Raw genomic sequence first — 26,268 nt, 5'->3', positions numbered from 1 at the left:
GCCAAGAAACACGCTCCCCTAGAGGCATCTTTGCCTTATCCGTCCTTTCTGTCTTCCAAAACCTCATGATAGATGCACTGAGCCAGTGTTTAAAAAAAAAAAAAAAAATCTGTTTTCCTTTCAAAACACAATTACCATGAAAACCCCTACCATTTTATAGTGTATCATAATTTTCAAAGTGCTTGCATTCAGTTCTCCTGGTACTCCTATTTATCCATTCATTTACCAGTAAATATGTGTTGAGTGGTGACTGAGTAGCAGACACCTGTTCTAGGTGCTAAGGATACAGCAATGAATAAGGCAGGGCAAAAATTCCCATCCCATTTTACAGATGAGAAGACTAAGGCTCACAGCAGCTAAGTGCTTGGTGCACAGGCACGTTCCCAGTAAGTGGCAAATGGAGAACTATTCAGATGTCCAAAGCTGAGGTCAGTTTTTCCCCACTACTTCTCACCATTATATATCCTTCTGTTGGATTTTTATACACATTGTGCAGAAAAACAAAACACTTTTTGTGCTTTGGGGTTTGGAATTTTTGTTATCAGCGGCCAGCCAGCACTTCTGACCTCAAACATGGCTCTGTTCTCACCAAAGGTGCAGACAGTCCCGTGGCGACTAAGCCAGGCTTATGCGGTGCCCTGGAGTCCCCGGCAGAGCCGCGGAGGGGAGTCTGGCACACAGCGGGGAGAAGCACAGGCTCCCGCTCAGATGAATCTGCTAAACTTTCAACCGAGCTCAGAAGAACCCAGAAGAGCCAGTTTTCTCTCAATTGCAGGTGTCCCTGTGCATGGGTCACTCTGGCTCTTCACTGTGAGTCACTTTAGTCACACAGTCACAACCACATCTGGCTGAGAGCAGGACCTACCAGTGAAGAGCCTTTCTGTTTAGAGGAAAAGCGAACTAGTACTTTCGGAGCATGACAAGCTTAGGGCTGGATCCAGATACTCTGGAAGGTTTTGAAGTCAAAATTGTAGGGTGGGAGAGAGATGGTGCTGGATGGATCTGGGATGAAATTGCGGGGGGGGGGGGGGTGGCTATTTTGCATGGGGCCCTCAGCTCTGTGGCCGTCTGAGCCCTGCATGGCACCAGAGCTGTATTTACACAGGCTGTGGAGTGTCTTCACCAACAAAGAGGTGCCACTGGTCGCTACATTTGAATTAACCAGATGAGACAGTCTCAGTTAATCCAATTCAGCCTCTCAAGCTTAGTACACCGGGAGAAGAGGAGGAAACGCGCGTGCACACACACGCGCACACATACTCCAGGTCCCTTGCATCTCCCCTGCTCTTTGCCACTAGTTAAAGAAGGCCAAACACTGTATTTTCCTAGAACTTTCTCTCTATTTTCTATTTCCTAGGCTTAAGTACACAGCCTAAAACAATTAGAGAAATGGGTTAGGAAATAGCCTTCTAATATTTAAAATGGAAAATTTTTAAATTTTCTCCCCCTCCTGGTTTATCCATCCAGTACGTTGAGTATTTGTGGGCTTTCTCAGAGCTGGGGGCCTCTGGGTGATGTGCCGCTTGGACAACTGTATCTGAAGCAAATAAGCCCTGACCCACGATGTCTGCCAGTTTCTGCGGTGTAACCCATGGCAAGTTCCCAGTGTGATGCCACTGAACACAGGGGATGGCAAGAGAGGCACATAATCAGCTCTCGCTGGCGCCAGCACCCTGCGGGACTCCGAATGTCACGGTCTCAAAGTGCTAAGGGGCCTCTCTACTCTTTCCCCTTCCAATTCTTCATGTCGCTGAAACTTTGGCAAGTGCCGGCTTCCACCAAGGAAATGGCTTACAAAGGCCAGAACCAGAGCGCTAACGCCAGTCGGTGTCACAACGTGGGTGACAGAGGCACCGGCTGACTCAGCAGAACATTAGTATTACAGAATCTGCCTTCTCAGTAAAATTAATGAAAGGTCTTTTGCATCTCCCTGTATCTCTCAATCTCTGACTTCTGCATCTCCATCCAGCTCTCAAACTTGCATAGTACCTGGCGCATACTGGGAAGGAAGGAGAAAGAGAAAAAGAGAATGCGAGAACAAATTATTTTGAGAGAAGGATCTGTAATGAATGCAGTGAGCAAAGGGCAGAGACGTGCTGAAGCAGACAGAATAGTTCCAAACATGAGTTGGGAGGGATAAAGAACACAGTCTTGCTCTAGGATCATAATCTTCTGCAAGCCCCCTGCTCTGAAATGATTTCCTGAAATCATCTCTCTAATGTTTTTAGCGTCAGCAGAAGCCAGCTAAAATTTCCCCGGTTTACCACTTAAAAGCCCAAGAGTAGGTAATTATGTTTCCTGCTGACAAAATACAAAATGTTAAACATGCCCAATTAGAGAGACACATGGAAATGTTCAATGTGTGATAGTTCTCATGGTCACAGTAAGAAATGCCGCTCACTTAGCCCTGGAAGATAGAAATGAATGTCTTCCAGAAAGCCCTTAATCTTCTTTAAGGTCTTTTCAATTAATTTAACCATGAATAATTTTCTTTTAAAAATCACTTGAAATTTTCCATATTCAATAGGAGAAGGCTATTTCCCAGCCCAAGTTTAGAACTATACGAGACCATGTACTTCAGTCTAGGAAATGGCATTCCTTATATTAGTGCCCTGGCCTCACAGAGCCCTGTCTTCTAAGCACAGTTGGAGCAGGTGCCTGAGACATCAGAAGCAAAAGGGGTGGTACAGGCCTTCTTCGGTGCAACCCACTCCCTCAAAGGCTCCTGGTCCCCAATGAACATGTCCAAATACGTTGGCAGAGCATTCCCGTCACTTTAAAGTAGGGCTCTAAGTGCCCACATGTACCCCTGTGAGCCAGCAGAGTGTTCTCAAGACGCGGCTGATCCACCAGCGATGGGGGCATGCTGAGTCAGAGTCCATGAGGGCAAGCCCAGACGACAGGGGAGGACGAACCCCAGAGCTGGTGGACCACAAAGGGGGCGAGAGCGGGGCCATCCATGAGACCAAGCATCGAGCACTGGGAGATAAGATCAAGAGGAGGCAGCTGGGATCAAACAGGAGCACATCCTGGGAGGCTGGCTGGAACACCGTGGAGCTGAGGCCAGCAGAGGGGCCACGCAAGGGTGGCTGGGCTCGTTTACTGGAGGAGTGGGGGGTGGAGGAGAGACGGAAACCTAATCTACAATAGGACACTGCTTCAGGGCTCTCTGCATTTGCGCATGTTCCCTCTACCAAAATGTCATTCCTGCTTTTTGTACCCAACACTCTTCCTCTTCCCAGAATGCCTGGCACTCAAGGGATCCTTCCTCCGTGAAGCTTGCTCCTTCATCATCTCCTCCAAGCCACCTGTTACCTTGTGCATACTTCATCCCTAGTACCCAACAAGCATGATATTTGGTATATAGTAGGTGCCTAATAAGTTCTGTTGAATGAATAAATGAATGAAGGAAAAACTAAGAATAGCTTATACTGAATTTAATAGTCAGGTCCTGCTGAAATTGATATTGGCAGTGGTTTAAAGGTAAGGCTGAGAGGCGCCTGGGTGGCTCAGTCAGTTAAGTGTCTGACTCTTGATTTCAGCTCAGGTCATGACCTCAAGGTTGTGAGACAATGCCCCGCGTTGGGCTCTCTGCTGGGTGTGGAGCCTGCCTAAGAGTCTCTCTCTCCCTCTCCTGCTGCCCCTCCTCCCCACCCTACTTGCACACACGGGTCTCTCTCTCTCTCTAAACATAAAAAAAGAAAAAAAGAAAAGAAAAAGTAAGGCCAAAAGGTCAAGAGAGGTACTGGGCTTTCCCCTGAGTCATCCAAGAAACAGTCCCTAGCTAGACGCCATCACTGTCTTATATTCCTGGAACAGTAAGAGAAGAATAAATATGTTCGGCTGGAAGGAATGAAATTGAACAGCTACAGACTTCCTGGTAGCAGTCAAAGATTTGACACCCAATATCCAAACAGTGATAATGGTTTTCAGCCGATGGAACCCCTAAAAATTACCAGGGAAACTACTGGAATAGAAAGTCTTCTAGAGTTTTCCAGGCTGGGGATCAGTCTTAGTTGACAGATTCCTGAGCCCACCTTAAAGATTCTGACACAATAGGTTTGGGTCAAGGCACCTGTACTTTTCAAAAACTCCCCCAAGTGATTCTGATAATGAACAGAATTAGAAACCATTGGATGGTTGTGTCTAAGCCACTGACGATGTGACCTGTGGTATATGGGACTGAACACTACCAGGGAGAGGGACAGCTGTCTGCCTGGCAAATCAGAGATAGTCTTAATAAAGAGAAGTTAAACCTACTGTGTATTTACTTGGATTATCTCATTTAATCCCCCCAACAAGGATACAAAGTCGGAGCCAGTGTTATCCTCATCACACAGTACAGACACTCAAGCTTACAGAGGTTAAGTAACTTACCAGCCACTAAGTGAGACACATGGAATTCAAAATCCTGGCAATTTATTCTAGAGGCTGTGTTCTTAAACAGTGAACAATACAACCCCTTTGCTGAAGTATGTGGGCAGAAAGCAACCCCCTGAAACACAACGTCTTAAGGAAGCGGCCAATGCACTTGACATTGCTTCCATCTGCACGGCCTCTGGACCATTTTGTCCTCTAATTTATAGGAACTGACTGCGTTGATAAATCTTGGGCATTTCTGCATCTGTCTCACTGTGTGGTTATTTATGTTTGCATCCCTCAAATATAGCACAACACCTGGCCCATGATATCAACTCAATACATATTTGCTGAATTTAAAACAATTTGATTCCATGAATGTCATAAAATGATGTGACTAAGGGCACTTGGGTGGCTCAGTCAGTTAAGCGTCTGACTCTTGATCTCAGTGCATGTGGATCTTGATCTCAAGGGGCATGAGTTTGAGCCCCGTGCTGGGCTCCATGCTGGGAAGGGAGCCTACTTAAAAAAAAAAAAAAAACTGATGTGACTAAAGCCAAGAGCTTCCCTTAGTCAAAGTTCTTCGTGCTCATTGGCCACACTGACCACAACTGAACAATGTGACTCAGCTACAGAAGGGGAGGTACAATAACATAGTATATACTTATTGGATGAGCTTTCAAGGGACGCACATACTCTCTGCCAGCACAGCTGTGTCTCAGACAAACCTGGAAGGATCTGGGGTCCCAGTGAAGTAATGAATGCATGGCAAGCTTCTGTTCTGAGGCAGAACAGACACTACGCTGGCTGTGGTAAGGAAAGACTCGGAGTCTACACAGACTCCACTGGCTTTGTCCCGCAAGATGTCGATCATAGTCTGCACAGTGATGCTTTCTGTAAAGAAAAAAAAAAAAGACAGAAAGAGAGAAGCTATAACAGTGGCAGGTTGTTAACCAAAATCCATTCATTCCTTTTCCATTTTAGTAACGGAACCCTTGAATGGATAGCTGGGAACATTAACTGCCCAGCTACAGACTACATTTCCCAGCTTCCCTTGTGGCTACGTGTGACCACATGACAAATCTTGACCAATGGGAGATGAAATGATATGTGCAACTTTCTCATCACCCCCATAAAAAGGACAGTTTGCCCTTCACCTTTCCCCCACTTGCTGCTGCCGAGGACATGCCTGCAAGTGGACCACAGATGGAAATCCTGCGTTCAAGCAGAATAACCCACCAGCCCTGGACTATCCATATACATCTAGACTGTAACATGGGAGAAAAATAAGCTTCCATTGTCTTTAAGCCATATTATTTTGGAGTGTCTTTGTTGGAGCACTTAGCAATTCCTCAACAAATGCAGTACACAATAGAATGATATCCACAGGAAAGTACATGCCATCTATGCACACCACTAAGCAAGCTCTCTCGTACACTCTTGCTGGTTAGAGTTAATACGATATTTGGAGAATGGCCTCTGCAATGGCAGAGATTCACATAGAGAAGTATTTAGAATATTCAGAGCCATTATGACTATTGGCTCTGACTTCAATTAAATGTGTCAACAATTCCTTAACTACACAGGACCCCAGCTTTACATTTTCTCTCTCTGATTATAATTCATTAAAACACTATTCTTACGGTCTGTGTTCAGAAAGATGGAATCAAAGCATCACATAGGGAAAAGGTGTCTTAAACTTCACTAACACAACTCAAATCCTTTTTGTAAGTTTCTATTTATAGTATGTCATACCTAAAAATATTAACTACAAAAGCCTTGATTTCTTCAACTACCTAGTGCTCAAATGTTCTCATTGTCTCATAAATGAGTTTATTGATTTAAATCAGGATCCAATAGGTTAATAATGTCTCAAATCTCCCCTAATCTCTGCCTCTCGTTTTACTTCCTTGCATTTTATTTGTTGGGCCGTTTCTCCTATAGAATTTCCCACAGTCTGAACTTTGCAGATGGCACCCCCTGGTGTTTCATTTAATGTGCCCCCATGCTCTGTATTTCCTGTAAACTAGTAGCTAGATCCAGAGGCTTCATCAGATTTAGGTTTGATGTTTTGGCGGGACTATGTCACATCTGGTATTATATACTTTTATCAAGCTAGTTTTCTTTTTAACTCTTAGGGTTTTTTTTTTTTAAGCTCTCATTTTAAAATGGATACTTTCTTACCTTCCTACCCTGAATCCATTAATTAAGCTCCACAGCAAAAGTCCTTGAAGTGTTCTTCTATATTAAGCGTCAGCAAACTTTTTCTTAAAGAACCAGATAGTAAATATTTCAGGCTTAGGGGCCACACCATCCCTGTTGTAACTCACTGTGAAACTGGGCTACTATAACATGGAAACAGCCATAGACAATCCCTAAATAAGTGTGTATGGCTGTGTTCCAATAAAATTCTGGCTGCCAACGGGTCATAGTCTGCCAACCCCCGTTCTGAATGATCACAGGTTTAACTTACAAAACACAAATATCACTGGCAAATATAAAATGTGGCCACGGTGGCTTCTTTGGAAGGGTTTCCACTCAGACACCAAAGTAACAAGCTATCCAGTCACCACATTTACCTCAATTTGGATTCTGATTGAGTCAATAACTGGAGGGAAGACAGAGGGTTTGGGAAGAGAATTCAGGTCAACAGTTCAACTCAATAAATGTTCACAGAGCAAAAGACTATAATGGGCACCACAAGGGGATCCCACGATGAATAAAGGACAACGCCCCGCCCTCAAGGCCCAGCAAGCTAATGAGAGAGGTAAACACAGAAGACAATAAGTCAAATATACAAAGGCTGAGGTAGAAGGAAGGCTGCAATAAGTATCATAAAGACACCGATGTTTAAAGGTGAAGTAACGTCAGAAGGAGAAGAACCTTCCATGGATAAGGAAGCGTCCTACAACAAGAGATACATGTCGTCACCCTGCCGGCTCCTCAGGGCCGTCAACACAGGTCGGTCTCTATGTACAGGGTCTATTGTCATCTCCTCCTCTTTGCTCACCCTCCTAAGATCAGAGGAGTTCTCTGAAATAGCTACAAGACGACAGGTGTGAGAGGGAGAACCGTAAGGGATATGCAAACTCACCTTCTTTCTTGTCTATGCTGTCTTTGCCTACACAGCAGTCTAGATGGTCATCAGCTGAAGAAAAAACTTCAGAAAAATTGAACTCATCCTCTCCCGTCCACCAGCCTTGACTCTGAGCATAACTCCTGAGTTCAGGGTGCTCCGCATCGATCTTAGTGGTGAGTGAAAGCTGATTGCAAATGCACTTCACTCCCTCTGTAGAGAGTACAAAGCCCCATTAGTTGGAAATGTGCTTAGAAAGACTTAGTCAAGAAATGGAAATTTACAGGGAATCCCTTCTCTGCAATTCAACTTTAACTACAGAGAGGAATCGATTCTATTTTTGAAGACAGAAACACACAATCCTTGGTCCTCTTTTAAGGAGACCTCCCAGAAGGTTTGACCAGTCCTGACAGGGCATTACCACATTTTAAATGAGCAACGGTCACTTGATCTACAATTCACATTCGAAAGGAAACATGTGAAGCCCTCATTATGGCTAAATAAGCCCCAAGCATTTATTACTTACAAGAAAAGTGAACGGTTTCTTGAAAGAGACATGGCACGACTAACAAGACTTATGAATGTCACAACTGTGGAGTTCTCCTCCCCAATTCAGCCTTCCTCCACTTGAAGGAACACTCTATGCCACCACCCTCTGCCCAAATACATCATTTTTGGAAAATACAAATATGAATACTTCTTCATTCAGCTTTTTTTTTCGAGCCCCAACATTTAGAAAAACACAATGGCACTGATAATGAGTGCTTCTAAAAGACTGGAATGCACCTGTCAATATATGTGTCTCTGAGTCTATCAGGGGTGTGTGTGTGTGTGTGTGTGTGTGTGTGTGTGTGTACATGTGTATCCATGTATATGAGCATGGAAACTCTATGGGAATATTTTTCTCATAAAAATATAAGTATGACTAAAGAAGTCTAGAATCAGAAACACCTGCACTCAGAGTACACTGGGCTTGATGGAGGAGGGTGAGGCCAGAACTTCTCGCTCTGGCTCCTCCCAAGCCTCAGCCGCAAATACCCTGAGGACGACTTGGCCTTCAAGCTTCCAGATGCTGTCTAGAACACTAAGAAGTTATGAGTTGTAGTTCAAAAAGGCCCTCCATATTTGCTGCTTCCAGGGAGCATGCTGATCTTCTAAATTCTTGGAGAATGAAGTAGAGAGCTCAAACCACAAGCTGCAATAAAGCCATTACTGCCTGAAAACCAGTTCCTAGAGACAAGGCCAGTACTGGACGGAGTTCTTCCAGTATGTTCTACTTCACTGACTTATTCTTCCAAAACAAGTATTCCTAGCGGATGGGCATTGGCCCTCTGCCATTCATCTTCTCAGAGGACAACCCAAGAAGAAAACTACTTTAAAAAATTAAAAATAGGGCGCCTGGGTGGCTCAGTTGGTTAAGCAACTGCCTTCGGCTCAGGCCATGATCCTGGAGTCCCAGGATCGAGTCCCACATCGGGCTCCTTGCTCAGCGGGGAGTCTGCTACTCCCTCTGACCTTCCCCCCCTCATGCTGTCTCTCATTCTCTCTCTCGCAAATAAATAAAATCTTAAAAAAAAAAAATTAAAAATAAAAAGTAGCTTTGGCCTAAATAAGTGATTTTGGCATTCTTCATACTAAGCTATCAAAAAAGTCTTGTGAACAACTCCACAGACAATATTTTCCTCAAGGGCTGATTTATAGTAGATGTTTGCTTTCGGGGATGTGAGCATTCAGGGGCCAGACTCATGAAATCCTACTGCTATCACACTGCTGTGGGGGGCGAAGACATGAAATCAATGAGGCCGAGGAATGGCTGGGGTTTTATGTCAATAGTTGGTGAAAGACAACATGCATTTTGAGGAGATGGATTTTTTAAGCTATATCTTGAAGGGAAACTAAGCTTTTGAAAGGCAGGTATAGATCATAAAGTTTTAAGTTCTACTGAAAAGCAACCTATGACGGCCTTATCAGCATGGACCACTAGCCCTCTTGATGGAACCATTTGATAGTAAGGCTTCGTCCTAGGAGAACGTTTTTGGGAAAGGAGTTTGAAGCTCTTGCACGGCAGGAGGCTTGGTGACCCGGCGGCCCACCCGGGCCCCAGCAGTCCTGAGGGCACACGTGGGTGGATGCTGGGCACGCGGCGGCGCAGAAACTCTCCGCGATCGTTGCAAGGGCGCCCTTGTGAGAATGTGGAGAAGCTGCCCTCCTCCAGGCAAGCACCGCAAGCCAGCCTCATTCGGGACCCAACATACCCGTCGTCCGCTGCAACCCTGATCACCGCACTGACTTAGGCCACAGAAAACAACGGGCTTGATTCTCAACTATTGCAGTAGCTCTTCTGCTTCTAACTCAGGTGCGACTTGGTTCCAATCCCCCCTAAGGCAGAGATGGAAAACAGGTTTCATCCCTAGCATCGATTCTGAGCAACTGGAAGAGACTTCCTTGCAAATTCAGTCGAGAAAAATACAGAGGCCAAGTATAGGTCCCATACGGGAGAGTGTTATGTGTCTGCCACGAGCACAGGCGGGGAGAAACGGCAGCGCCCGGTCCATGTGCTTGTCATTCAGTCCTAAGGAATGTCAGTGGGGCTTCACTGGCCAATGCTCTCCTAGAACTCTTTAGTCCTCTCGGAAACCCTCTAGCCCATTCTGGGATGCCAGCCGCTCCCCGATATGAGGGTGCTAAGTGATGAGACAGGATAACCACAGCCCCCTCTAACATGTCCTCCCTCAGAACCGTCTCAGAACAAATGCTGCAGGGAGCACGGAGCAACCACTGAATGGGCAGTCCACCTTCCGAGTGCATTCCCTAGTCCTCTGCTTTTCTAGAAACACTGTCTCACAGAGAAATGAGCTTGTCGGCCCAGAGGCAGTCAATGGTCCCCACACGGATCCAAATTCCTCTTTCAGAGGAACATTTCAAGCACAAGGAGCTACGGGGCTGGGGGTGACGAGGGGCAGCTCCCTGTCCTGGTGGTTCGTTGACTGAATGGAACGGGAAAAATCACCATTCCTTTGGCCAAGTCAGTGTAACCATTTGGGTCACAAAACTGCTGGTAGTCAAAACTGGGTCCTGCCCAGAAAGGAAAGACAAAATAAGAAATCTCAAGGGTGTGTTTCCCAAGTGCTGACATCCCCGCGCCCCAGGTCTCTCCCTAGAAGCAGAGCCCAGAAGACAAGGTCTGGCACAGAGAGGGTGCGCGTCAGCGGCGGGATTCCTACGCGTCTGGGCAGCACCCGCCTCGGCCACCACACCCACGCGGGCTCACCTGTGATCTGCTCGGCAGCCCAGTACTTCCCCACGGTCTCCAGCACCCAGGCCTCCTCACGATCCACGATCAGATACGCGCTTTGGAAGCTGTGGCAGGAGTCTGCGTCTTCATAGTAATTCCCACCTTGCCCGTGTTCTTGCAACAAGGCGACGATGACATCTAAGGCTTCTTTAGCTGTCGTTCCTCTTTCTAAACCAAGCCTGGAGCAAGAAAACCGGAGGTATACCTCAGTCCCTTCCTACCATGTGGTTTTTGCCACGCCAACCAAAGACTGGGACGAAGCCGAGGGACGAAGCGCGCTGACACGTGTCAACACGTTCGGTCCGCGGGCCAAGATGCAGATCACGCCACTTGAACGCAGAATACATCTCTCCCATGTTCGGCTCAAAATCATGGGGGTGTTTTCTGTCTTTGGGCACCCCCCTCCCACACAGACGGAAGAGTCAGGAACCCAGCGGCTTCTCCCTCGTGAAGGGCAGCTCACCCGCCCTCTCGGTTCCTTTTCTAACTCTGGCTCCCTTGGCACTGGCCAGCTCAGCTCCAGCCTTATCAAGACCCCCTTTCTGGGGCTTATCCCCCCTCCTGCCTCCGGGCAAAAGGAAATCTCATACGCCAGGCATGTGGGTTGGTAATAAAAGTGTTCCATAGCCAGCCACTGTCCTCGATGCATATAATTTACTCAGAGATCTCACTAGGAATGGGTGCCTGGTTGGGACATCCGTGCTTTTCAACATCTCTCTCCTCCGACCTATCAGCCTCCCTCTACTGCTGTGGCTTACAGCTTCCCTTATCAAAAAGTACATCCTTCTTCTGAAGTGACACAGCAGTCTCCTCCCAGCCTTCCAATTAGTTGGCCCCCTAAAGAGGGCACAGATACTGCCCTCTGCTCGACCCTGGGCAAGTTGTGTACTATATTTGAACTCAAATTTATGTCACCTGTAAGTACCTACATCATCAGGTTGCTCTGAGGACAGGTTTATGAGATAATGAATGTGAAAATATAAGCACAACTGCCCAGGCCCACGTAGGTGGTGGGTACGTTCGAGAGGCAGCCCCCTCTGGCAGAAAAACAGTGACTCAGAGAGAGAGAGAGGGAGCCAGCTTCCAATTCTGGTTGTGCCACCCACTGGCAGCATGACCTTCGGTAACCTAACCTTTCTGAAACCTGATTTTTTCATTTGTCAAGTCAAAAAGGCAGTACGTCCCTCTCAGGCTGATTCGAAAGAGGATGGCGCATGATACGTGCTTAGCACACGTCCATGTATCCATCTCTTCCTCCACATTATAATTCTGGGGCCAGGAGCCCAAGAACTTCGGAGCAGAGGCAGCGGTGCCTGCTAAGATGGTCGTGTCAGCCAGTTCTCGGGGAATTTACAACAGACCAATCGTTACTAAAATTCACCCGGCTTGATTCTTTCTGAAGAGACTTTCCCCGTGCTGCCAGGGAGAGGAAAAGATTATGCTACACACGTATTCTTGTAACAGGCTTATTTTCATAGTCAGATCATTATATATCAATTCACTGGGCAGTTCTCAATTTTAGTTTATTTAGGAAGACTTGGTGACAAACCACTGATTTGGAAAGCTGAACCCTAAGACCTTAGGAGAGTGATAAAAAATAAACTCATTAGAAGATCGGATTAAGTAGACTTTTCTGTTGGTCAGTGTCATCTTCTCCAAAGAGGAATAGCAGAAGCAAGCACTCATCTGATCTTGAAGATCCAGAGCAAAGAAGTGTGCTATGAGCACCTCTACAGGTCTGCCCAAGCTGTGCCCCCAGGAGGGCCCCATTCCTCCCTCCACAGGTCCCTGGGAGCCTCTGGTCACATTGCCCCATGCATGCATTCCAAGCAGAAGCCTGTCCCCAGGGCTTCCGTAGGGCTCCAATTTGGCCATGCAAACCTGTGCTAGGAGCATGTGCTACCTAGCCAGGGGCACCCCGCCTTTGGAAGCTGTGACTTCTTTTGTGCGGTGTCTAGCTCACTGTCCCGCTGTTCCGCCTGCTGCGTTCCACCCTGAGACGCCCAGTACATGCACTTGCCCTCCCACGCTGACTTCTGTGCCCTCCGTGCACAGCATCTGCAGCGGGACCTCGACACTCATCCACAGACACGACTCTGATCTCACTCTCCTACCCCCGGGCTGGGACCACGGGCAACGATACTCCTTCGTCCACCCGGCCCCTCCCACCTCGCCTCGGTGCCATGGGGCGAGGACAGGACAGCCTGCTCCACAGACTGCGAACAGCAGCGGGGTTACATGCTGCCCGGCCCCGACGGGGGGCAGAGGTGCTAGGGCTACAGCAGTCTAGGGTCATAAGTCACCCGATGTCAAGATGTCTGTTCCAAAGCCTTTCACAGTGGTCTGGCCTCTTAGATGGGGCAGATTCATGTGATTCAAAACCAGAACAGCATCTTTCTGGCCCCCATGCCTACTTCCACACTGGCTGCTTCACCTCATTATGGGCATGACCAGGGCAGGCAAAGGGATGAAATTTACTGGGCCAAGGTTAGAGTCTCGCTCTGACATCTACCTTCGGCACAATTCAGATCCTTCAAAAGTGTGTGCTTGGTCCAGGTTTTTCTGGGTCTTGGAGTTAGCTGCTCCCAAATTGAAATTCTTGTTTCATGGTAAATCCTTGGAAGAATCCCTATTTGCGGCCCATGACTCTCACACACTTATGTCAAGCTCACTGGGCCCTTTCCTGAAAGGTTAACAGACCTGTCCATCGGTTGGTGGAAGCTACAGACCACAGAGGTCTCAGCGTAAATGTGCACTTCCTCCCTACACAGCCTACAAAGGGTCAAAACCTCTACTCCTCTGCATAGAATGTTGGCTTTGGGAGGTTCTTTAGAGGTCATCCAATCTAAGGCCTCCCTTCAAACAAATGTAGAGACTGTGGGCCAGAGATGTGTTATAACTTGGTGTATTCACACTGAAAACCAAGGCCCCTGGCTCCCAGCTTAATATTTTTTCAACTTAGTCATGATTCTATTGCATTTCACGATCCCAGAAAAAAGAAACTCATTTCAGAATGTCATTTCATTCCAGCCCCCCCTCTCCTTTGGTCATTCAGTCCAAACCCAGCCATTGATCAGCGAGCACAGGCCAGGCACACAACTCTTGGTGCTTGTGACGCAGCAGAAAACGAGCAAAGATCCCCATCCCACCAAGCGCACACGCCCGCTCCCCCCTGTAACACAGAGCAGGGAAAGGGAAACAGACGACGGAAACGAAGAGGGGACAGGAGGGACATATGTCTCTTCTTTTTTCCTTTATATCTTATGTATTTTATATGATTCCTTTCTTCTTTCCTATAATTTAGATGTATTTCAAACCATAAACTTCACCCACTTAAAACATACAGTTCAGTGATTTTTAGTATATTCGCAAAGTTGCACAGCTATCACCGCAATCTAAATTTGGGACATCTTCAACACCCCACAAAGAAGCCCCATGTCCCTTAGGAATCACTCCCCATTTTCCCATCCCCAACCCCAGGCAACCACTAATCGACTTTCTACTACTATGACCTTGCCTCTTCTGGACATTTCATGTAAATGCAATCATACAATATGTGACCTTTTGCATCTGGCTTCTTTCACTTAGTATAATGTCTTCAAAATTCAAGCATGTAGCACTTGGCTCGTTTTTATTGCTTTAATAATATTCCATTGTAATCTACTCTCTTTTTTCTATCACCTTGAACTTCATATCAAAAGGCACACGTCTTCTTTGGGAGGCTTGTGTTACAAAATATGAGGTCTGGAGGAACATAAATCCTGTCCCCATTCCCCACCTGTTGTGAGCAGTCATTCCAAAGAATCACCGTGTACCTGACCAGATCCATCCCCAGTAAGGCTTCCGTCTCCGCGGCGGGTTCTCTGGCATCGATGGCTTCATTGGCTATGCATACTCCGTGCTCGTTGGCCCCCATTTCTGCCCCCCAAAGCCAGGCAGGTCTGCTTATCACAATGGCATGGGTCCTGGGGACTTGGTCGATTGAAATGTAAGTGCACTGAAAAACGAAGACAGGAAAGAAAAGACCATCACCTGCCAGGATCCACTTAGTTTCCACCCTGGTACTTACACTGACCCACCACATGAGTTACAAACAGAGCCCCAAAAAATGAAAGGCCTCAGGAACACCAGACTTAAAAAACACCCCAAGTCTCAATGCAGCTCAGAGGTGTCTGTGGCGAGTTGCGGTTTTGCCAATCAAGTGTCGGTCTCTGGCTCAAGCCCGGTTTACCCACAGTGCTCACGGATCCAGCAGTCATCTTCCTCAACCAGGTGTTCAGCCAACCTGTGCCCCAAATATTCTGTCTGGTCAATTCAGTAGGCACAGAGGGCACCGGAGTGTCACACATACATAGCTATTTATTCTCATAGGCAAAAAAATCCTTCTGGATCAGTGGTTTTCAAACTTCTTTAAAGTTATAGAGCCCTACTATAGAAGGAACTTTACCTGGAGGCCTAACATAGAAAGTGGATTAAAGGGAAAATGTGTTGCCTGAAGAACGGGGGTTCTTATGCCCCTGGCAATGATCCCAAGGGCTCCCTGGAACCCAGTTTGACAACCTCCACAATTGCTCTAGTGGCAGAAAAGGGAACATGATGATAATATTTAACATTTAACGAATGCATTAAATGCTCTCCTATACACTGTGCTTCCCTGTCTGTCTCATTTGATTCACACACTAAGCCTGTGCGGTGGACACACAAGGAGACTGTCCTGAAAGGGCATGTCTCTAACTGTGGTCAGGCCTGCAAGACATACCCCTTGGTGTTGTATATCCAACCTTCTCCAGGCTGCCGTGTCTTTACCTGGAAAACAAGTGAGCTACTCTAGATCAAACGATTTTTCGCCTCAGAAGCCTGCCTTCACACGACTTCTTACATAGAAGCGTGAAGACAATAAAAGTGGTCAAAGTGTGTTGAGGCAAATGGAAGATGGGGCATGGGACGAGCTCACTCAGAGCCTGGCCTGCTGGTTCATCCCTCTGCCTCCCCACATTGGGCCCATGGGAGAGCTCCCTTGGAGAAACTGGAAAACCACTAAGCTAGGTTATCCGTAAGGGGCCTCCTGACCCTGGCACTCTATCAGTCTAGGACATCCTCCGTGTGGTGGATGCAGCATGGAATTCAGGGCTCTAAATTACACAGAGCTCTTTGGCTCTCGGGGGAGAATTTTATCAGCGGCAGCAACCGTTTACATTTTAAATTGGGCACTGAAAAGCCTTGGCTCAACTGGGGCCTTGGATCTTTTTCTGATTCAAGACCCAGTTATATCGACTGAATGCAGCCCAGAAAGTTATTTTGCATTGATTTTCCATAATCTCTAAACCTCAGGTAAGAGCTGAAACGAGTGTGGCATGCACACTCATTGATCAGGTGACACACGTATCCTCATAATCCCTGTGGGGTGTCGCTCTGCACTGGGATAATGTTGTTTCACTTGATAAATATTGGTAAACTTACAGCTAATTAAATCCAGAGGCTGTCAAGAGACTCTTGAGTTTTTCATGGCAAACTGATAATAAAATACACTCTTGAAATGTTTTCCCCTATTCAGTTCCCAAAAGTTGTTTACTTTGAAAAACGATTCTGTTAGAGCAAAAACCTAGCCAAGGCAGCAAACAAACTATGGTCCTCTGTGCTCTTCTAATTTGTAATTGAAATTCATATCTTATAATTGTGTTTTTTCATGTAAAAAGCAGTTCAGGCATTTGACCAATATTTTCCAAAACCCCTGTGCACACTGAGCTCCAGTGACAAATTCTGTCTTGAAAATAATGAGGAAATATGGAAGGAATTTAAGATTTTTTTTTTTAAGATTTTATTTATTTGTTTGAGAGAGCGCGCGCACAAGCAGGGGGAGGGGCAATAGGAGAGGGAGAAGCAGGCTCCCCGCTGAGTGGGGAGCCTGACAAGGGGCTCGATCCCAGGACCCTGAGATCATGCCTGAGCCAAAGTCAGACGTTTAACCGACAGATCCACCCAGGCGCCCCTTAAGATTCTTAAGTATAGATTTATCATAAAGGTTTTTTTAAGGGAAGGAAAAAAGTAAAAATAAAGAATGGGTTTATTTGGGGCGCCTGGGTGGCTCCGCCAGCTCAGCGTCCGACTCTTGCTTTCGGGTCAGTTTGTGATCTCAGGGTCCGGAGACTGAGCCCCACGTTGGGCTCCATGCTCAGCAGGGAGTCTGCTTGAGGTTCTATCCCCCTCCTTCTCCCTCCCCTTCTGGTCCTTCCCCGGCCCCTCACACGCACTCTCTCTCTCTCTCTCTCAAATAAACAAATAAATAAAATCTTAAAAAAAAATAGAATGGGTTTCTTTATTTGTCTTCAAATTCGTTTTTACACATTCATTTCCATATCACCATTTACAGAGCACAAACCACACACAAGGCATTTTGTGCTAAGTGCTACTGGCAGATAAGTCAGTAAGGATGCCCAATTCCTGTCCTCTCAGTTGGGAAAGAAGGAGAAGGTACACATGCAAATTACCACGGCCACCAGCCCAACCTCAGTAGCTGTCACTGAAGCTGTATCGCCTATGTCACCTAACGTAGACTGCATCTTCCCCTTCCTCCCACCTTGTACATCTGATCAGTCTGATTCTGCCTTTTTTTTCACATTCCATTCCATTTATCCCTCTCCAAAATACTGTACAATTGACTCATGTACTGCATATGCTGTTCATTATGTCATCTCCCCCAGCTACAAGGTAAGCGCCATAAGGGCAGGGAGATATCTCCGTGGTTTAGTTCACTGATATATCCGAAATCTGGTATACACTAGGCATCAACAGATCTTTTTTTGAAAGAATGAATGAAGGAATGAATGAAGGAATGAATGAAGGAATAAGTGAGTAGCAAATATCAGAGGGACATAATACAGGGTCAAAGAAAGAGGAAAATTATCCAAGTGACAGAGGCTTTATCAAGTGGTGACATCTGAGTTGATCTTGAAAAATGGGCTAGACATCAAGGTATTCCAGAAAGAGGTAAGAGCCAGAGAAGAGAGAGAGATGGGGATGTCAAAGGTGTGTTCATGATCCAGGGACACCCTCCTCTGTGACGCTCAGGGTAGCTACTGCGATGGCATTGAGTAATAGGACTGCAAGAGCTCAATAAGTACTGACTGATAAAAATGTTGAAAACTGAATCCAAAAGACCATATGGTCTTCGTAGGAGTTCAAAATATTTGCAGCCAACTTGACACTTTTTTGCCAAACTCAGAATGAGGAGGAAGAAAGGAGATGCCCAACTAGCCAGATGGGCCAAATCAGCCCCTCCTAAGCACTCGGCTGAAAGCCAAAGCACCAGATCCCCTCATATGCTACAGAACGGGTGGGTAGGGAGATGGGGAAATGGGGGGGGGCAGTGTGCCCAAGCCTCAGTGAACCTGTAACACACACCCCTTAGGGCATCTCTGTCATGGACTGCAGCAGCCTGGGCCTAACAAGGACCCTTCTGTGGCTGCAATTCACACACACTCCATTGTGTTTGAAATGTGACTGATCACACCCAGGTCAAAGCAGATGGTCACGCTTGTCTCATATAGATTGGTTATCTAAGATCCTAGTCTGGGAGCAAACCTCATAAATAGGAAACGTTTACACAAGAGGTAATTAGCTAAAGTTTGTAAAGTCAGCCATCTAGAACGTGAACTCTGCAGGCAGTCATTTCTTTTTACAATAAAATTCACCGACCTTCACAATTGCCACCTCATTAATGAGGCAGACAGTAAATGCGATTTGAGGCAGCAGGGACGGTCTCACCAGGAAAAAAAAAAAAAAATCCAAACAGCACCTGAAATCTTCTTTCAGCATGACAAAAACAATTTAGTATCAAGTCAAAATTCATTGTCAGATTTCTAGTAGAAAACAAAAAGAAGAAAGAACACGTTCACCACTCAAAAGATCAATCTTTCCAGGGATGGTTCTGGCCTCGGCTTTGGTGATGAAGCTGTTTAAGAGGTCTGCAGAGAAAGAGGAGCAAACCGTCTTGCTGCCCTACGGCCACTCCCATCCTGCCTTTAATAAAACAAATCTGTCAGCTCGCACGACTTCGGGGGCCAAGGCCACATAACAACATAAGGGTGTCCAGAGTGGGGCACATGGTGAGGCATGCTTCTAAATGTCGGCACTGCCTAATGCTAATCGTCGAGGTTTTAAAGGGGCCGCCTGCACCGAGCCTGTCACTCTCTCAGGCGGCTCCAGGGGACCCGTGCCAGGTTGGGAGAGAGAAAAGATGAGCCTTGACAAAGCCCTAGAGACAGAGACAAAAGACAATTCTTCTGCAGAGCAAGCCCTTTCTTATTTTGTGTGATTGTGTCAAAAATGAAAAAGCAAAATCAGCTTCATGCTGTCGCCTACCCTTTGCACATTCCAGCACACTCTCTTTCTGGACATCACCCAGTGAAAGGGGAACAGAGACACTCACACAATAGATGTTTCAATTAAAGAAATGCAACCATTGTGCTTCCTACTGTACTCAGATGGTGGAACACAACCCTGGCAGCACCAGGGAAAACCGCTCTGAAATGAGCTGATGAGTCAGCCCGACTTCCCAGGGTGGGGGAAAAAAAGAAAAAAAAAGAGCAGGGAAAATGGGACGCTTTGGAGGAATATTTTTAGTTTTAGAAAATTTGCTCTTAAGACAGCATTGCTAATTATCACTGAGGTTTGGGGGGGGGTTGTTTTTGTCTTTTTTATTCCAGTGTCTTGCCTGCTACTTGACTGGTTTTTGAAAATGCGCCCTTAAGGTTCATATGATTCCAAATAAAGACAAAAAAAAAAAGAATGTCGGCCACATTTTAGAAGAGCTGCTTTTTTATTTCCCTGAAGCCATTAGATCTTTGAGGATGGGCGGTGCAAAGGCCTGGGGTCGGAAACAGGGTTGGAAAAGGGGACACCGGAAGGCAGGCCCCCGCTGAGCCACGCTCCCAGGAGGTCAGGGAGACACGTTTGGCTTCGCACGAGGCTGGAGGCTCCTGCCACCCCTGGGGCCAGAGAGAGCCGACAGGAAGACTGGCACACGGTCTGCCCACAGCCATGGAGCTGTGCTGAGCTCTCTTCTATTCCAGAATAACCTGCGCTCTCCTACTGTATAGGACAATCTTCAGAATTAATATTCAGACACTCTCCCCCGCAAAACACATGTACATCCCACAAACCACAAATATAGCTGCCATCTGGACAATGTTACTAACAATGTTACCAACTCTCATTAATGGGTAATTTTCTATTCTTCTTACAACTATTTTTATCCAGGAAGAAAAAGGAAATGATCTACCAAAAGACCAAAAGACTGCCCCAAACTCTGAAAGTTATATAATCTCACTGGGGATACTGAACTCATACAGAACTTCATGTGGAGGAAAATATAAGTAAATTAAAACACACTTTCCAAAAAAAAAAAAAGGAAACAATGAAGACTTTAAACTTTAAAGGAAGGGGTAAAATGGAGATGGGGTTTATTATATAATAATAAGAGACTCTTTAAAGAAGCATTATGTGTCAAACCTGACTTGGCTATCAAGAATTCTGTCTCGGGGGGGCGCCTGGGTGGCTCAGTCGTTAAGCGTCTGCCTTTGGCTCAGGTCATGATCCTGGGGTTCTGGGATCGAGCCCCACACCGGGCTCCCTGCTCCGCGGGAAGCATGTTTCTCCCTCTCCCTCTGCCTCTGCTTGTGTTCCCTCTCTCGCTGTGTCTCTCTCTGTCAAATAAATAAATAAAATCTTAAAAGAAAAAAAAGAATTCTGTCTCAACTGAGGGTTGCTGGAGGGGTGGAGAGTGGGGGGATGGGCTAAGTGGGTGATGGGCATTAAGGAGGGCATGTGTTGGGATGAGCACTGAGTGTTGTATGGAAGTGATGACTCACTAAATTCTACTCCTGAAACCAATATTACACTATATCTTAACTAACTTGAATTTAAATTAAAAGAAAAAAAGAATTCTGTCTCCACAAATTGGGATATAATTATTCTCTGGGGGCACCAAGTATAAATGATGTCAACTTTACCTGAAATTCATTGTTTTCTGGAACAGTATTCTAATGTTGGATCCCTTGTTTCTTAAATAGAAGATTCAACCATATAAGAATAGACACACATAGCCATCTACAGGCATACGTGCACACACACACACACGCACACGCACACCATGCACTCACAGAACATCACAATCCAGGAAATTATTCATCTGCTTCCTTGACACTCCTATCTATAGGAAGGAGCAGGGCTTGAGGAAAAGTTGAGATGAGTTCTGTGATGCACAGTGGTACAGCATCCTCAGAGAGGACAGAGGGCCTTTCACAAATGGATACGTGTTTATCTATCCTACTCCGCATCCAAAAGTGACGTTGTTAAAAAAAACAAACTCAGAATCCACAAGAGAAAAACTAAAGAACATAAAATAAAATGCTCCAATCTTCTAACTGTGCAGCTAAGCAAAAATGTGCAGTGTAATTTTAGAAACTGAGGAACTCTCCTAAAGGACCCTATTTCTTATTCTTCCAGCCTCAAGCAAAGAGAACTTGCCATAGAATAGAGGATCGATGGACAGACTGAGGGAAGGAGGAAGGGTGGGTGAGTGGACGACCTGGAAGGGAAGACTGCCTGGAAGGATGGGCCAGCTGGAAGGGAAGGCGGGTCATTGGATGAGTAATCAGGATGACTTTTAGCACAGAGTTATTCCCAGAAAAAGAATTCTTGGAATGTCAAAACTCAAGTATGAGGCTTCTAGGGAAACTGCAGAATATGTAAGTTTAAAATGTCGTGAAATGGCTGAGAAATAGATGGGGTTTTATGGGAACTTTTCACTCTTCATGGTTTAGAAAAATAATTTCCATATGCTAATGAGAGCTTTTATGAAAGTTACATGATACTTGTTGTGGATCATAAGCCCAGCTATGGAAAAGAACCCATCATTCTGTACTTGGGAAAGTTACAGGTGTAATTGTAAGGGAACTAAAGGGGTAAGAGTAAATTTGAAAAGCAGATTTAGAACCATATGCTAAAGACAGGAGTTTGGGAACTGAGACCTGGAGTCATAGAATCTCTCAACACTAGTCAATTCTTTAAAAAAAAAGATAAAAGAAAAAGAAAAAGAACTCTTTTCACAATGTTCTCCTTAGAGTTTACAAAGTACTTTCAAATGTCAGTTCCCATGTGCTTCACAAAAAACTCTGTAAGGCAGACACAGTGGGTTTTATGATCACCATCTGGCAAATGAGTAAACTGAGTCTCAAAGAGGCTCAAAGACCCAAGGTACAGGAAATGGGGACGGCAAGACCGGAAGCCAGGACCTCTGCAACTGGGGCCCGACTCATTCCACTGGTTTCAGGCAATCGTAAATTTCCATTGATTTATAATGGCAGAACATGCATAAAGTACTACATGTTCATAGAAGGAGGGCAGTCTAAGGGCACCTGAGTGGTTCAGTCAGTTAAGCATCCGACTCTTGTTTTTGGCTCAGGTCACAGTCTCACGGGTCATGAGATAGAGCCCCAAGTCAGCCTCCACATTCAGCAGAGAGTCTGCTTGAAGATTCTCTCCCTCTGCCTCTCCCCTTATGCTCTCGTTCTCTGTCTCTAAAATAAATGAATAGATCTTAAAAAAAAGAAAAAAGGGAGGGGGAGGACGGACTAGAGGGAAGTGGGGATATTGGTATTTAGGCCTTGAAGGATGCCTAAGAGTCTACCAAGTAGATGAGAAGAGGGGAGAGGAAGGACATTCTTAGCAAAGGACAGAATGAACAAAAGCACAAAGAAATGCAAGTGTGTTATTTATTCAAGAAATGATGAGCAGCTCAGTGTAGCTGGAACCTATGGTACAAGCTGAGAGAGGAAAACTAAGAATGAGGATAGAAAAGTAGCAGGAAATTGTACAACCCTACGGAGGGCAATTAGTACAAAAACTTGACCCCATGACCCAGCGATCCTGCATCTGGAAGTGTATCTAGAGACTATACTTGCACGAGTGCAGGATGACTCATGTTCAAGGTTCTTCAGGGCTGACTTTCTGAACTAGCAAACAGTCCCAGTGTCTACCAACAGAGGACAGACTGAAAAATTATGGGATAGCTCCACAATGGACTACTGTGCATCTGTAAAAAATAGTAATAAGGACAATCTCTGTGTACAGATGTAGAAAATATCTTTAGAAATTATTATTAAACAAAAAAAACCATTGTAGACCTTTTTTGTGAGTTTGATATTTTATATTTAAAAAATCAAGTTTCAGAATAGTATATATAATGTGCTACTTTCATGAAAAAAGTGAGAAAATAAGGCTAAGTATTCATATTTGTTTGCATTTGCACAAAACACTGGAAGGATGTGCAAAAAATTAATAAGAAGGGTTATATGGGATGGGAATCAGAGTGAACAGCAATAAGGGGGAGTAAGACTGCTCACAGTAAACCTTTTCAATATCACTTAATCTTTGAACCACATGAATACATTACCTATTCAAAATGTAAAATTACATTAAAAAGCAGCTTTACTTTTTAAAAGTATTCCAAATGAGTTAAAAACTATGTCCATACAAAGACTTGCACATAGGAGGGAAGCAAGGCTAAGAAACAAAACAAAACAACAAACCAAAAAGAAAGCAAAAAAAAAAAAAAAAAAAAACCAAAAAACCGAAAAACCTGCACACAAATGTTTACAGCAACTTTGTTCATAATTGCCAAATCTTGGAAGCAACCAAGATGTCCTTTAATAGGTGAACGGAAAACTAAACTGTGGTTCATCCAGACAGTGGGATATTTTTCAGCACTAAAAAGAAATGCACTACCAACCCGGAAAAGATATGGATGAACTCTGAAAACATAACTACTAAGTGAAAGAATCCAGTCTGAAAAGGCTACACGCTATAGGATTCCAACTACATGATATTCTGGAAAAGGCAAAAACTATAGAGACAGTGAAAAGATGAGGGGTTCCCAGGGGTTAGGAAGAGATAAACGAATAGGCAGAGCACAGAGGATTTTTAGGGCAGAGAAAGTATTGTGTATGATGCTATAATGGTGGATACATGTCATTATATACATCTGTGAAAACCCATTAAAATATACAACACAGAAAGCTAACCCTTATGTAAACGATGGATTTTAGTTAATAATAATGTATCAATGCTGGCTCATGGATTATAACAAATGTACCACACTAACGCAACATGTTAATGATAGTTGTAAAGCTGGGAGGCCTCAGGATGAAGGGTTAATATGGGAACTCTCTGTACTTTCTGCTCATTTGTCTGTAAACATAAAACTGTGTTAAAAAAGAAAAGCCTGTCAAAAAATTTTTTAAAGATTTTATTTATTTATTTATTTGACAGAGAGAGACACAGCCAGAGAGGGAACACAAGCAGGGGCAATGGGAGAGGGAGAAGCAGGCTTCCCACTGAGCAGGGAGCCCGATGCAGGGCTCGATCCCAGGACCCTGGGACTATGGCCTGAGCCGAAGGCAGACGCTTAACGACTGAGCCACCCAGGCGCCCCAGAAGCCTATCAATTTTAAAAAAGAGAAAGGGAAAGGGAGCCCGGTGCCAGTCAGGACGAGTTCCGAATGGCATACAAATCAGCCCGGACTCTCCTCCTGTAAACACAACCGTTTTTAAACAAGGCAGTGACAGAGTTGTGCTCTGAAAATTCTGGTGACCCCGAAGGCTGAAGGATCTACGAAAAAGAGAGCCAGCGACCAATAAGCAGATGATAGCAGAAGGGAGATGGGGGTGGTTCTGAACGAGCAGGGACCCTGGGAGGAGACAGGAACTCGGGAGCGTAAGCAACAGGACTTGGTGGCAGCCGTCCTCATGCATCCAGGGATGCGTGGGAAAATGAGGGTCAAAGTTGCCCTCTGGTTTCTAAATTAAACTATGTGGCAGACAATGGTGCTGACAGAGGCAGATGAACAAACGAGATGGGGAAAATGAACCTGGTGTTTGACCTGTGACGCTATTTTATTACCTGCAGAATATGGATGTGGAAATGTACAGAGGCAGCTCCAAACACAGGTACAGGAAACTCAGAAAGGAGGTCAGGTTGCCTTGGAAACGAATTCCGGTAGGAATCAAACTGCACTTATTTATGCCAGGGGACATCATTGAACCTCCCCAGTGTAGGTGAGTGATAATGTAACATGGGTTAGCAAGTGAAAGAAACCTAGTCTATTTTCTACCCTGACTACCCGTGAAAGTAAAATGCTGAGTTATTTAGCCTATCCCTCCCAAAAGAAAACACATTTTTCTAAAATATCTATTTCAGACATATTTATAAATGGCTTTTGTATGATGCTGTGGTCACTATGGCTACTAACAACAGACCCCAAAATTTAGTGGTGTAAAACAGCCATGTATTATGCTCATGAATTCGAGGGCTCAGGAGTCTGGACAGGACGCCACAGAGATGGCATGTCTCCACTCCACAGTGTCTGAAGCCTGGAATTGTCTGAAGGGACATTCACTCACACATCCGGCAGTTGGCTATGGGCTGACACTGGTTGTTGGCTGAGGGACTTCGGTGCCTGTCCCTGTGGGCCCCTCCCTATGCTCTTCATATGTGGGCTGGTTTGGGTTCCTTCCAGCACAGTGCCTGGATGCTTAGGGTCAGATCCCGAGACTGAGAGACTCCGTGCTGAATTCTTTTAGGACCCGGCCCTGGAGGTCACATGGCATCATTTCCTTCCAGGCTACACTGGTCAGAGCAAACACAAGCCCTCACCAGATTCACGGGGGGGTGGGGGCCTAACCCTCACCTCTCCACGGAGGAGTGTTCATCACACTGTAAGAAGTGCATGTAGGACGGGATTGGCTGCAGCTATCTTTGGGAAATTAAATCTGCCCACATGAAAATCAAAGTATTGTTTCAGTCGGTATGACTCTGAAAAAAAGCAACATTAAGGGAAGACAGACAGGGAAAGTCGAAATAACTCAAACCTGCAAACTTCACCTACGCCCAGTGCACTCGGTTCTGGGAAGAGAGAAACATTCAAACCCAAACAACATGGACATTGAAACATTAATGAATACCCATTTAAAAACCAGCACGATCGAGCACCTGGGTGGCTCAGTCGGTTAAGTGTCTGTCTTCGGCTCAGGTCATGATCCCAGGGTCGTGGGATCGAGTCCTGTGGCGGGCTCCCTGCTCAGGGGGGAGTTTGCTTCTCCCTCTGCCCCTCACCCCGCTTGTGCTCACTCTCTCACTTTCTCTCTCTCTCTCAAGTAAATAAATAAAATCTTAAAAACATGTATATTTAGGCGTTGCTTACATTAAAAAATAAATAAATAAATAAATAAATAAATAAATAAATAAATAAATAAAATAAAACCTAGCATGATCACCAGAGAACCTAGCACTTTTCTCTGCCTCTACAAAAGAAAAGTCCTGAAGTTTAGGGGCTCGGACCCAGTTAGTGGTGCAACATGAGAGGAGAGTGGTGCTGAGAAAGTCCTACGGGAGACAGGCTGTCACTGCCCCAACCGCACACAGTCCATATGCCAAGTCACACTCCGCGCTGCCTGGCTGTGTCACCACCTCTGCTCAATG

The 26,268-nt window shown here is 45.5% G+C and overlaps 1 protein-coding gene across 1 annotated transcript in view; it reads right to left on the bottom strand.

Moving 5' to 3' along the window:
• The window catches only part of SCRN1 (secernin 1), a 61,533-nt gene that overhangs the window by 10,312 nt on the left and 24,953 nt on the right, over window positions 1-26,268 (bottom strand). The window contains exons 3-6 of the mRNA XM_032401858.1: window positions 14,546-14,727; window positions 10,707-10,909; window positions 7,454-7,648; window positions 5,088-5,253 (exon numbers count right to left, since the gene is read on the bottom strand). Of these exons, the coding sequence (XP_032257749.1) occupies window positions 5,088-5,253; window positions 7,454-7,648; window positions 10,707-10,909; window positions 14,546-14,727 (746 nt within the window). The remainder of the gene's footprint in view (window positions 1-5,087; window positions 5,254-7,453; window positions 7,649-10,706; window positions 10,910-14,545; window positions 14,728-26,268) is intronic.

This window comes from Phoca vitulina, unplaced genomic scaffold (assembly GCF_004348235.1).
Source record: "Phoca vitulina isolate PV1807 unplaced genomic scaffold, GSC_HSeal_1.0 scaffold4, whole genome shotgun sequence".
Taxonomy (NCBI): Eukaryota; Metazoa; Chordata; class Mammalia; order Carnivora; family Phocidae; genus Phoca; species Phoca vitulina.
Note: the sequence above shows the minus strand (reverse complement) of the source record. Positions and strands in the feature narration are given on the sequence as shown.